At 24.2% G+C, this 13,064-nt stretch overlaps 4 protein-coding genes across 4 annotated transcripts; 2 read left to right on the top strand and 2 right to left on the bottom strand. All coding sequences in view use genetic code 12, as the record gives it.

Annotated features, from left to right (window-relative positions):
* Positions 1-605: 605 nt before the first annotated feature.
* Positions 606-3,200, top strand: KGF54_002126 (uncharacterized protein; the record flags this gene model as incomplete). Its single annotated transcript, XM_051762572.1, has 1 exon — positions 606-3,200. One exon carries the CDS (start codon positions 606-608, stop codon positions 3,198-3,200), a length of 2,595 nt encoding a protein of 864 aa, XP_051620638.1.
* A 50-nt stretch (positions 3,201-3,250) lies between these two features.
* On the bottom strand, positions 3,251-7,147 carry KGF54_002125 (chromatin-remodeling ATPase; the record flags this gene model as incomplete). The annotated part of the gene is made up of 1 exon (XM_051762571.1): positions 3,251-7,147. One exon carries the CDS (start codon positions 7,145-7,147, stop codon positions 3,251-3,253), a length of 3,897 nt encoding a protein of 1,298 aa, XP_051620637.1.
* Positions 7,148-8,482: 1,335 nt separating this feature from the next.
* KGF54_002124 (uncharacterized protein) lies at positions 8,483-8,809 on the top strand (the record flags this gene model as incomplete). The annotated part of the gene is made up of 1 exon (XM_051762570.1): positions 8,483-8,809. The coding sequence occupies one exon, from the start codon at positions 8,483-8,485 to the stop codon at positions 8,807-8,809; it is 327 nt and encodes a 108-aa protein (XP_051620636.1).
* A 1,365-nt stretch (positions 8,810-10,174) lies between these two features.
* On the bottom strand, positions 10,175-12,706 carry KNS1 (serine/threonine protein kinase; the record flags this gene model as incomplete). Its single annotated transcript, XM_051762569.1, has 1 exon — positions 10,175-12,706. One exon carries the CDS (start codon positions 12,704-12,706, stop codon positions 10,175-10,177), a length of 2,532 nt encoding a protein of 843 aa, XP_051620635.1.
* Between the last annotated feature and the right edge of the window lie 358 nt (positions 12,707-13,064).

Raw genomic sequence — 13,064 nt, 5'->3', positions numbered from 1 at the left:
TCTTTGTTGAAAATTATAATTTATAGATTCGAACTTAAAATTAAATCGTTAATCTAACATTTGAATTATAAACGAAACAAATTAAATTTCTATTGTTCATTAAGAAAAATCATGTGAAACAGAATTCAGTGGACCCTTTATATTATGAATTTAGCGCGACTTATTTTATAAATTTCCATCATGTTAAATTTAAACTCACTACCACTTTGAAACAGACCCGTGCTAACTTAAAGCGAAGTCTCATTAATTTTAATACGTAAGTTTATGCGAATTTTTAAATTTTAATTTTACTTTTCTCCAGAAAATTAAAATTAAAAAATTAAAAAAGTAAAAAATAAATAAAATAATAAACCATAAACAAATTAATTTTTAATATTTTTTTTACAACCAAATTGATTTATATATTTATTAATTTATAGATTATTCAGCTGGTCTGAAGATAGATCAACAGATATAGATCAAGACATAAATTGATAGTCTGATCATTTATTTATTATTTTCAATTCCAATTTTTATTAAATCATTCACTTTCTTTAATACCATTTTGCTCCACAAATTGATTTACATGTTTACAAGAAATCTAAATTAAGAAAACTAAAAACTAAATGAATTTTGATAAATTCAATCCACTATCGAATAATTTTATATACAGATCATCATCATCATCCAACACAACCACCAAGGAACCATCAAACACCAATAATGCAACCACTAATCTACTAAATTCAGAAGTAAGTGATTGGGGTATTGATGAAGATTTTACACCAAATACTGGCACAACTTTTTCAACTTTTCTATCACCAACTTCTTCAGTTGCAACATCCACAAATAATAAAAATTTCCAACAACATCAACCACCAAATTATTTACAAAATAGACAACCTAGTAATTATAATTCACAACCTTTGCAACAAAGCTTCGATGATTATATACCACCAAATCCCTCATATATGAAATCAGTTCAGCGAAGAAACTCATCAATCTCAAATTCATCGTATTATAATCAGCAACATAATAATGTACATCAAAGTCCACTAAATCCTCATCAACATTTACATAGATCACATCTGCAACAATCTTTAAATGCAATTCAAGTACTTCAACAATCAGGCACAATTATCAACCCAACTACTGAATCATTACTGAAATTTATAAAAAAGTATCTTTCAATGGAAAAAAAAATGGGTGAATTTTGGGAAAAATTTAGATATAGTTTAATTATATCAAATTTATTAGAAGATTCAATGATACTATCGGAAAATGAATCAAGTTTGCAAGTACTAAAGTCGGATCTAGACCAACAACAACTCAGAAATTTCAAATACACTATAAATGATGATGGTACAAAATTAATTGTGACAAATACATCTTATAGAGTCACATATAATTTACTATATAGCAATTTTGGAATAATTATAATATTTACAAATTTAATAATCTTCTTGTTGAAACAACAGCAAAATCTCCAATTGGGTAGAGAATGCATGAACAACGTATTACAGTTTAAATTATTCAAAATTATACTATATCTATCATCAAAATTAATAAAAATACAAAAGTTCAAGGTGGTTGTGGAGACTAATAAAATTTTAAACTTCTTGAACAAGTTTTTAAAATCAAATTATACGGTAAACAAGAATTTAATTCTCAACATAATCAAAATCAAGGGATCGAATTTAAATTTAGAGTTACAAGTAAATAAAAGACAATTATCCAATTTTTTACTTAATTCATTAAATTTCTTGATAATGAATCTAAATATTTTAATAATGAAATTAATACCAATGTTAAATGGTGAAATATTTGAGCAATATTGTGTCATAAATAACATTAATCTTGGTATATTGACTCAAGAATATGAAAATGATGACAATAATGAAGTTCAAGAAGTAGTGTTTTACATCAACAAGTTCAATCAATTAAGAAAATTGTTTATATGTCAATTGATTACAATTAATGAGAATGCTCAAGGTAACTTCTTTGTGTTAAATCTAATGGATCAGTTTCAAGTTAGTGAGGAATCTAAAGATGTCAACAACCTAGAGAAATGTAAAATCTTAGCTGAAGTATTGATGGACTACAACAAAACAATGGAAAACATAAATGATATGTTTAAAAAATATGAAATTCACAAGATCGAAATTCATGATCGTATAGAAGAAACAAATTTAAATCTGAATTTAAATCAATTTATATCAAAAGTTTCAAATTTTAATCAAAATTTAAGATTTTTCCAAAAATATAATAGTTCATTATCCGTTGATAATTTTGAAGAACAGCAAGAGAAAATTTCAATCTTTAATCAATTTAATACAGAATTGAGTAATTTAAAGTTATTACATAAACAAACTTTGTTAGAGTTAAATCAAGAAATTAATCCTGATTACGTGGTAAGTCAAAAATCATTATCAAATTTATCATCACCTTCACAAACTACAACTCCAAGAGATTCATTCAACTTAAAAACATTTCAAAACTCTTCACTCAAAAAAAGATTTTCGTTACCATCATCAGCTAATTCTCCATCACAATCACAAGTACAACCACAAGTCAATTCATCTCAACAACCACAACCAAAACAAAAGAAAAAATATAAAAGATTATCAACTGGATTACCACTAGGTTTATTAACAGTTTTTGAAGAAAATAAACAAAACTTGAAAGCTAACAGAGAATCATTAATATCAAAATCATCTTCTGATTCAAATCAACAAAACTCAATATTATCACCACCATTAAAAGTTTCATATGATGATAACTATCTTAACATATTACCTAACTTAAATCAGTATGAAAGCTATAATAAATCAACGTTAGATCAATTAAACAGAAAAAGTAATAGTAATGGACAATTTCCATTAAATAATAGATTTTCAATAAATTCTGTACAAAGTAATGTATCAGGAATAACAGATTTAATATCAACTCAATTAACAAGTTATAAAGATAGTGAAGAAGATCAAGATAATGAAAGTAATGAAAATGAAAATTCTCAATTAACTCAAGAAGCACTTAAGAAAAAATTGGAAGAAAGTTTTAATAAAATTTATGATTTAACTAATGAAAATAAAAAATTAAAAAATAAAGCGTCTGAAACCACTATAAATTTACATAAACAAGAAAATAATATCATAAATGAAAAATTTAATTTACCAAATAATAAATTTTTAAATGATTTAGAAATGAAATTAAATTTTTAAGTTATGTATTAAATAATATATATATATATATATACATTAATTATTCATTCTTAATTTTCAACATCACCACCCAATAATAAAAATGCAGCATCTTTTTTACTATTTTTAGGTTCTTCTTTTATCATAGTTTTACCTTCCATAACAACTTGTTGAACTTGTTCTTTTTGTTTAGCACGATCTCTCATTCTTTCTTCAATTGTATCTTTTGTTAATAATCTATAAACCGTAACTTGACGAGTTTGTCCTAATCTATGAGCTCTATCCATTGCTTGAGAATCTATTGTTGGATTCCAATCTGAATCATAAAATATAACAGTATCTGCTGCTGTTAAATTTATACCTAATCCACCAGCTCTTGTACTTAACAAAAAGATAAAAATTTCTGGTTTTGTTTGCCAATCATGAACTAAATCTCTACGATCATCTAATTTTGATGAACCATCTAATCTAATGTATTTATGTTGTTTATATGTAAGATATTCTTCCATAAGATCCATCATTTTTGTCATTTGGAAATAGATCAAAACTCTATGATCGTTTTGTTTTAAATTAATTAATAATTCATCTAATTTCGCTAATTTCCCTGATTCTGTTATAAATCTATCCATTGAAGGCATTCTAATTTGAGAATAATTATTAAATTTACTTAATGATTTTGGTAATAAATTATTTGGTGGGTATAATTGATATGGTATTTTATTTTGCATATAACGATATTCTTCATTCAATGACATTGGGAATAATGATGATCTTATTTTGGTATTAAATAATTCTTGTTTTAAATTGTTTTGGAAGTTCATTGATGAACAATTTATTGTGATTGGTGGTGCTGATGCTATTGGTGTATATGCTGGATCTTGTCTATTCAAATACATATCTTCATAAACCTTGATTGATACTTCATTTGATAAGTTGGTTGGTTGTACAATTGTAAGCGAATCATTTATTGGAGTTGTTTGTTGATCAATTGCTCTTTCTATTAAATTTTGTCTTGTGATCGGCTTATATTTGAGTATTGTTAAAGCATCTGTTTTCCCTAAAGTATCTAAATTTTCTGGATTATAAATACTAAATTTTTCCAAAACAGATTTCTTATTACTATTTTCATAATTTGGTGTCATAAGTTCATCATAAATCATTTTTGGTAAATCATATTCAATTAAATTTTCAGTAGCATAATTGTATTCTAGATCATTTTGTTCTCTTAAAAATGAACCAGTTTCTGCAAATTTCCCAAATGCAAATGGAGATTTAACATCAGCTCTTTCAAATAAATCTGGATGATTACAAACTTTTCTAAATTGCATAACTAAATTAACTAAGGAAGTTGAACTGGATTCATCATTATTTGATGAATTTGCAACATCTAATAAATCCATTATTGAAATTTGAGATTTTAACATTTGATAATATTTTTTTTGACGATTTGTTAAATCACAATAAACATCAATTTCAACTTTATCACCTAATTCACTTTGTACATTCTTTTTAATTCTTCTCAACATAAAAGGTTTTAAAATCATATGTAATCTTCGTAATTGTTGTTCATCTAATCCAGTATTTGATTGAGCATGACTTTCAATATCTTTTGAAAACCAATCACTAAATTCATCATGTGAATCAAATAATGTTGGCATAATGAAATGTAATAATGCCCATAATTCTTGCATTGAATTTTGAATAGGAGTACCAGTTAATAATAATCTATTACGACAACTTAATGACAAAAGAGATTTCCATCTTGATGATTGTGAAGATTTAATAGCTTGAGCTTCATCCAAGATCATATATTGCCATTTCATCTTTTGGAAATATGCAATATCTGAAACAATTAATTGATAAGAAGTAACTAAAACATGAAATGGTGCATTTTTATCATACCTTAAGGATTTTCTATCCCAAAATTTACGTAATACTTTACGATCTTTTGCATGACCCCAATAAGGTAAAACTTTGAAATTTGGTACAAATCTTGTAATTTCTTGTTGCCAATTATGTAATGTTGATGCTGGTGTAACCACTAAAAATGGACCCCAAATATTATGAGTTTCTGCTAAATATGATAAAACTGAAATACTTTGAACTGTTTTACCTAAACCCATTTCATCTGCTAATATACCATTAATACCTTGTTCATAAAGATTAGCTAACCAATTTAAACCTTTAATTTGATATTCTTTCAAAGTACATTTCAACATTTTTGGTTGTTCAATACTTATATCTCCCATTAAAGTAGGATTTTGGAAATTCATTTCTTGACCATTTGTATCAGGATTTTTAAAAGGATCAGCTTCAGTTTCATCAAATTGTCTTGCTTTATTTTGGGCATTAGCTAAAGCATTTTGAGCATTTTGAGCAGCAGCTCTATGTAATGCATCTTCATCATCATTATCAAAATCTAAAGTTGAAATATCATTATTTGCAGCTTCAACTCCAACAAATTTATCTAAATGAGTTTTATCATGATTCAATTTAATTCTTGGATCTGAATCACTACCTTCAATTTCATCAGTTTTAATTTTTTTACCAATAAAATGTGAATACAATTCTGTTTGAGTAATTAAAAAGTTTAATTTTCTTGATTGACGTTTTGATTCTCTTTCTTCTTCTTCCTTTTTAGCTTTATCAACTAAATCTTTTTCATGTTTCTTCTTAGCTTCTCTTTCTATTCTTTCATTACGTTTCCAGAAATTAAACATTTCTCTCATTGCTCTTCTTGCCTTTGTTGTTAAATCTTTTTGATTTTTAGTATTTTTCAATTGCCATCTTTTAGCTTCTCGTGCTGCTAATATACTTGTTTTTTTCAAATTTATTAATTTTGCTTGAGTTGATTGTTGAATCAATCTACTAACTTTTGGTCCATCTTTTCTTGACATATCTTTCCATATTGCAACATATGTAGTATCATATTGTCTCATGAATGCTTTATATTCTTTTGATGACATTGATTTTGCTTTACCATCGTCTAATTTTTGTCTCTTTAAATCACCACCTTGTTGATCTTTTTTTGTATCTTCTTCTTCTTCTTCGTCATCTTCATCAAATTCATCAAATTCATCAAGTTCATCAAATTCACCTTCTTCATAAGTTTTTCTTTTAGCTTTTGGTCTTGAACTTCGTCTTACATTAAGATCAATTGGAACATTACTTGAGCCTTTTGGTTTTATTGGTACATGTCTTGAACCAGAGCCATTTGTAGTTGGTGATGATGATTTTTCTAAATCATTGTTTGTAGTGGTTGATGGTTTTTTTCTTCTTGATTTATGTTCAACTTTATGAACTTCTCTTGTTGAACCCCATTTATATTCTTTACCTCTTGTACTATTATGATGTAAAGGTTTTGAATGATCAATTAATACCAACTCTTTACTTTTATTTGTATCACTAATTTTATTTGATCTTGAAGAAATATCTTCTGCAACAACTCTATCAATATAATTTGCAGCAAATTGATGAGTATTTATTAAATAATTATTTAATTTAATTTCATCAAATTTTAATAATTTAATATTATGATTCAAATTTTGTAATTTATCCAAATCATTTATAATATTAATATTTGATTCAAATTTTGATTGATAATTTAAATCTATTGTATTAGACGCGTCATTGTCATAATCAAAAGTTGGTAGTATATCACCAATTATTGAATTCGATTTTGATAGTATAGGTAATGAATTGTTATTTTTGATAGTTTTAAAATTATTTTGAATTGGTTGTTGTTGTTGTTGCAACTCGTATTTTATATTGTTTGGTTTAATAAATGATGATATATTTGATGGTGTTGATGATAATGATGATTTATTATTAGTATTATCATTAATATTTTCATTATTATTAGTTGATGGCGTTACATAATTATTATTATAATTACTTATATGATCAAAGTTATTAGCATCATTATTATTATTAATACTATCATTAGATAGCATAGATGATATATTCATATTCAAAATTATGAAATAATTGGTTGTAAAATCAAATGATTATGATTAATCAATTTAATTTACCAATCTATATTTGATTGATTGTTGAACTATTATTAAAGAGTTGAATGAGAGATATAATTTTTTTACAACGAACTTTATCAAGTTTTTTTTCCTAATAGCTATTTTACATTGTGTTATAATTATAAATTAATATTTGTTCTTTACTGAAAACTAATTTGTAAAAAAAAATATTTTTTTTTTTTGTAAATGTTTTGATTATTAAATTTTACTATACAAAATTTTTTATATAGTAAATAATATTAATGTAGGTTATTATTTTATATATATATATATAGAGGATATTATGAATGATTAAAAGTTAATATAGTTAAACCTTTGAAAATGAGAGAAAGAGTTAACATTCAAATTAAAAGTTATTATTTGTAGAGAAATTCTAATCAATTAATTAAATCTAAGAAGATAATACTTAATATTAATATTAATTATAATAATTAAATTAATGTGTGTGTAAAATTTTTTGGTTGTAAAAAAAAAAGAAAAAGGAAAATGAAATCACTCACTCACTGTTTCCCACTCTCACTCTCTCACTTTCTCACTTTCTCACTTACTTCACTCTAATAAAATCAAATGATAATAATAATTTATTCAACAGCAAAAATAAAAAAAAGATCACAATTTATTTTTCTTAAATTAAGAATTGAATAATAGAAAAGAGAGAAAAAAAGAAAAAGGAGATAATTAGAGCTTGTTTAATTTGCTGAAATTATTAAGGAGGGTTATATAAATTAGATATTGGTAAATCATAGTACGATCCTTACAACCAATAATCATGAATTCTGAAATATTAAAAATTGTATTATTATTGAAAATGGATTAAAGGTTGGTAAAAATTTGGTGATAATTTTTCACTTTGATATAATAAATTATTCATCAAGTAAAAATTCTATAGCTTGTAAAACTACCTCTTTATCCAATAAATCAATATCTCTAAAATGTTGATTAAAATTAATGATTATCATTCGTTAATTAAAATCCGAATATATTTATATACATATCATCACTTTCTCTCTTATTCTATTTGCTTAAAATGTAAAAAAATTATTGATTTATTCACAACCTTTTTTTTTATTACTAACAACAAATAAAAGTAAGACACAGAATTTAATCTCGATCTTTTTCGGTAAATTAATATGACATTGGGTTTTTAACCAATTTACACACCTTTTTTATTTAATTTATTGAATTAATATATTATAGAATTCAATTCCGTATTTAAATTAATTACTTATTTTTATATAATATCAATCAATTGATTCAATAAATTATTACACAATGGAACATCCAGCATTTACATTATCAGGTCTTTGTGCCGTTGGTGGTTTAATGGGTTATTTTCGTAAAGGTTCATTACCATCATTAGTTGCAGGTTTAGCAGTTTCAACATTATATGGATATTCAGGATATTTATTAAAAAATAATTCAAATTATGGATTAGAATTAGCTGTTGGAACAAGTTCATTATTATTTATTGCTGGATTATCAAGAGCTATTCCTACTGGATTTCAAAAACCTATTCCTTTATTATTATTAGTTTTAGGTGGTGTTTCTACTGGTTATTATTTAAAAAAATATAATGAATTTTATCCATTTTTATCATAAGAAATAATACTTTTGAATTAATAAGATAAAATCAATGGTTTCATGAAACAATTTTGTTAGGAAAAGGGGACTTCTTACTTGTTGTCAATCTGTTATTAGAGTGTTATGTTCAATTAAGGATTTTAGAATTTGTTATTATATGAAATGATAATATAATCGCTTATTATTAAAAATTTAGGTACTTGTATATATAATATTATAAAGTAGAACTTTTTTTGAAATCAAGATTCATTAATGTAGTTTAGGTAAAGCAGGGTGAAGACTAATTTTTTAATTGAGTCTCTCAACTAAATTAATAATTAATTACGTGGATTTTAAAACAAAGTGATTACAACATTTGAGATTAAGTCTATTCCTAGATTGAGTAAAAATCTTGGAGTGTTGACATTATTGAATTTTTCTTAAAAAACTTCATGTATATCCAGGTATAGCTAACTATTTCTGAAAGGAATTTTATCTTAAAAAAGGTATCACTCATAAATAGCAGTACTTTCATACTCAAGTTTGCTAAATACTATTTTTGAATATCTCCGTATAGTTATTTTGCTATGAGGTACTTGAAAGTTTTTACCTATTTTTGAAGTATTTATTCGATTTCATAATTGATGCATTTAATTCTTTAAGGTCTGAACTTTGACTTGATATGAAACGAATTTTATAGTTTTCAATCCATTCATCGTTTCTGTATCAGGGGGGGTGAACTTTATTAATATCTCAATTAGCCTTTAAGTAATACATGATGTTAAAATAGTGGGATTAAAATTCACTCTTGTAGTATCCTTTTGTCATCTGTATATTTCACGATTTTTTCAATTTTACCAAAAAGATTAATCAAATTTTTCATCTCTAGTTGTGTCTTCTCATTTTAGTACTTTATTCCATCAAAATTAAAAAGAATTATATTTAATGCTACACTTAATTATGAAATTGTATGAGCTTTTTTTGTGCAATTTTGTAGATTTTTGTGTGCTAAGCTACCTGAAATTGTTTCAGATATAATTTCAATTAAAACAAATGTGTGAAAAAATGAACCAAATTTAGATAGATGGACATTTAACTCTAGTAAACGTATAATATTTTGAAGTAGTAAAAATAAAAAAGATAACAAATTAACTTTGTACTAGTAATTAAGACATACTTTAGTTTTTAATTAATATAACAAAATTAAAAAATGTAATAACAGAACTAAAGATAATACCAGTTTCAAACAAAACACAATATAAAACGTCTTATATTAAAAAGAAAATTATCCCAAAAAAATAAGAAAAAACTAAAAACATCACGAACTAAAATAGAAAAATTTCAAATCATTAAAATAGTAATTAAAAAAAAAAAAAATAAAAACAACAATTTATCTTTAACAAATTAAACAGTACCTTCATCTTCAATCCCCAAATTAAACCAAGGATGATTTAAAGCTTCTAATGCATTAATTCTATCTCTTGGATTAATTATAAATAATTTTTTCATTAAATCAATGAAAAACCACCAAAATGTAAAATTACCAAATTCTATTAAATGTTTATTTTTTTCAAAATTTAAATTTAATGAATAATCAAAATTTATATAAAGTCCTATTCTTTTTGATATAAATAAATCAATACGAGATAATTCTTCTACTGAATTTATAAATTTTTGTGGAGTTGATATTGTTGGGAATTTTAAACATAATGAATTTGCTAATGTTTTTTCATCATCGAAAATTATATCATCATCTGATTCATCTGATGAATTATTTGAATTGAATTGTTGTTGTTGGGGTGGGTTTTTTGAATCTTCTACATCTTCTTCTTCATCTTCTTCATTAACTTCTGTTTCTTGTTCCTCTTCTATTAATTCTGATTCTATTTCTTCTGATGTTGTTGTTGATGAAGTTGTAGTTGCTGTAGTTGAAGTGGTGGTTGATGATGAAAATGATGATTTATTAGTTGGAGATTTATTTATTGATAATCTTCTATTTCTTCTTTTGAAATGATCATCATCATCTGATGAAAAATTTATGGTGTTATTGTTGTTGTTGTTATTGTTATGATTTTCAATAATATATTCATTTGTGAAAAATTCTAATCCACATTCATTTTCTTTTAATTTTGATAATTTAACCATTTCTTTATCAATTTTATAGCCAGCTATTTTTTCAATCATTGCTAAATGTTCTAAATTATCATGAGTTTTGAATAGTGGTTCACCTATAATTAATTCAACTAATATACATCCAATTGACCACATATCACAAGGGTAGGACCAGCCTGTTCCCAATACAATTTCTGGTGCTCTATAATGTCTTGTTGAAACTATTGAACTATGATATTCATCATTAAATACAGCACTTCCAAAATCTATAATTTGAATTAAAGGATTTTTTAAAACTTTTGATAATCTTGGTTCTTTTTTTAAGTTTGAATTATTACCTAATTTCATAAATGCAGTTGTAATTGTGGATGAATGAATTTGTTTTTTAGTAAAAGAATCATCATGTAATAAGATATTTTCTGGTTTTAAATCAGTATGAATTAAATTTAAATCATGTAAAAAAGTAACTGATCTAATCAATTGTTTTGCAATAGCTTGAATATGACTACCTGGAAATGAAATAAATTTATTATTTTCTAAAAAATCATATAATGATATTTTTAATAAATCAGTTACAATACATATATGACCACGATAATCAAAACATTCTCTTAAATGTATACAATGATTCTTGTTGGAATTATCAAATTTTTTAAGGGTTGATAGTATTCTTAATTCAATTTTTGCTGCATCTCTATATTTTTGAATATTTCGAATTATTTTTATAGCAACATGTTCTCTATTTACTTTATCATAACATTGTACGACTTTACCAAAAGTTCCTTGACCTAATAATTTCATTATAATAAATCGATTTGCAAAATGATCATTTATTTTTATAATATAATGACCATTTTCATCATCACATGGTGGTAAATTATTTTGATAAGGTATTATATTAGTTTTAATATTACCTAATTTTGGAGTTTGTAAAATATAATTATTTGGTAGTTTATTATAAAAACATTTAACTTGAGGTAACTGAGGTAATGAACTTGTTCTTTGTTTTTTGTTGTTGATGGTTGTGGAATTAGATAGTTTATCATCAATTTCAAATTCATAATTTTGTAATTGTTGTAATTGTTGTTGTTGTTGATTATTTACATTAAATAAATTATAAGCTAATTGAGCATCCCTATTAATAAGTATTGAATCACTATTATTTCGTTTACTTTTCGGTATTATATTCTTTTCTTCAATTATTATAATATCATCTTCATCATAATCATCTTCTTCATCATCATCATCATTGTCTTCTTCCTGAAAATTGAAACTCTTACTCTCCTGATTATTAATACTATTACTATTTTCTTCTTCATCTAATATAAAAGTATTTAAATCATCATCATTATCATCAATAATTGCATCATTTTCTTCAACCAGTAAAAAAGGATTATTAAATTTTGATTTTTTTGGTTGTAAATAATTATTATTTAAATTTGATTCATTAAATGTTGATAAATTTGATAAATTAGATAAATTAGATATATTAGTTGAGTCTGTTAATGTTAAATCTGAATCATATGAATTAAATTGATTTGAATTTTGAAATGAATTAAAATTTAATTGATTTTGAATTGAAGGCTGTTGATTATTATTATTAAGAACGTGGTAAGAATTATGTGATTGTTGTTGTTGTTGTTGTTGTTGAGGCGTCTGGTGATATTGTTGTTGAACTTGTTGTAAATGATATTGTTGTTGTTGTAATTGTTGTTGATAATTTATATCATTAGAATTATTATTATTACTACTATTGGATTGATCTTGATTTATAAAATTCTCACTATAACCCCTTGGTCTCTTTCTATTTGTTAATAAACTCATGACAAATTATATTATTATATTAATTAAGGAAATGATTGAGATTAAATCCTTTATCAGAATAAATAATTTCCAATTTACTTATTGATAAGTAAATAGTATTTTGATGGATAGATAGCAGTTAAATAAATGTTATATTGTTATTATTAGGGTATTAAAATGAGATTTGTATTTGTATATTGTGAATAAATTTTTGATCTTTAATGTTTAAATTTTGAATTCTATAGTAGTATTATAATAATAATATTCTAATATTGTATTATGTTATTTAATTTTGCTCTTCTATTAATTATTATTAATTTTGTTATAATTAATCTCTCTCTTTTAATTAAAGAAGTAAAGATTTCTTTTTTTTTGTTCA

Source organism: Candida jiufengensis (assembly GCF_024610255.1).
Source record: "Candida jiufengensis strain CBS 10846 chromosome Unknown scaffold4, whole genome shotgun sequence".
In the NCBI taxonomy this organism is placed as follows: Eukaryota; Fungi; Ascomycota; class Pichiomycetes; order Serinales; family Debaryomycetaceae; genus Lodderomyces; species Lodderomyces jiufengensis.
The sequence above is the reverse complement of the archived record's forward strand: the minus strand, read 5'-3'. Positions and strand labels throughout refer to the sequence as shown.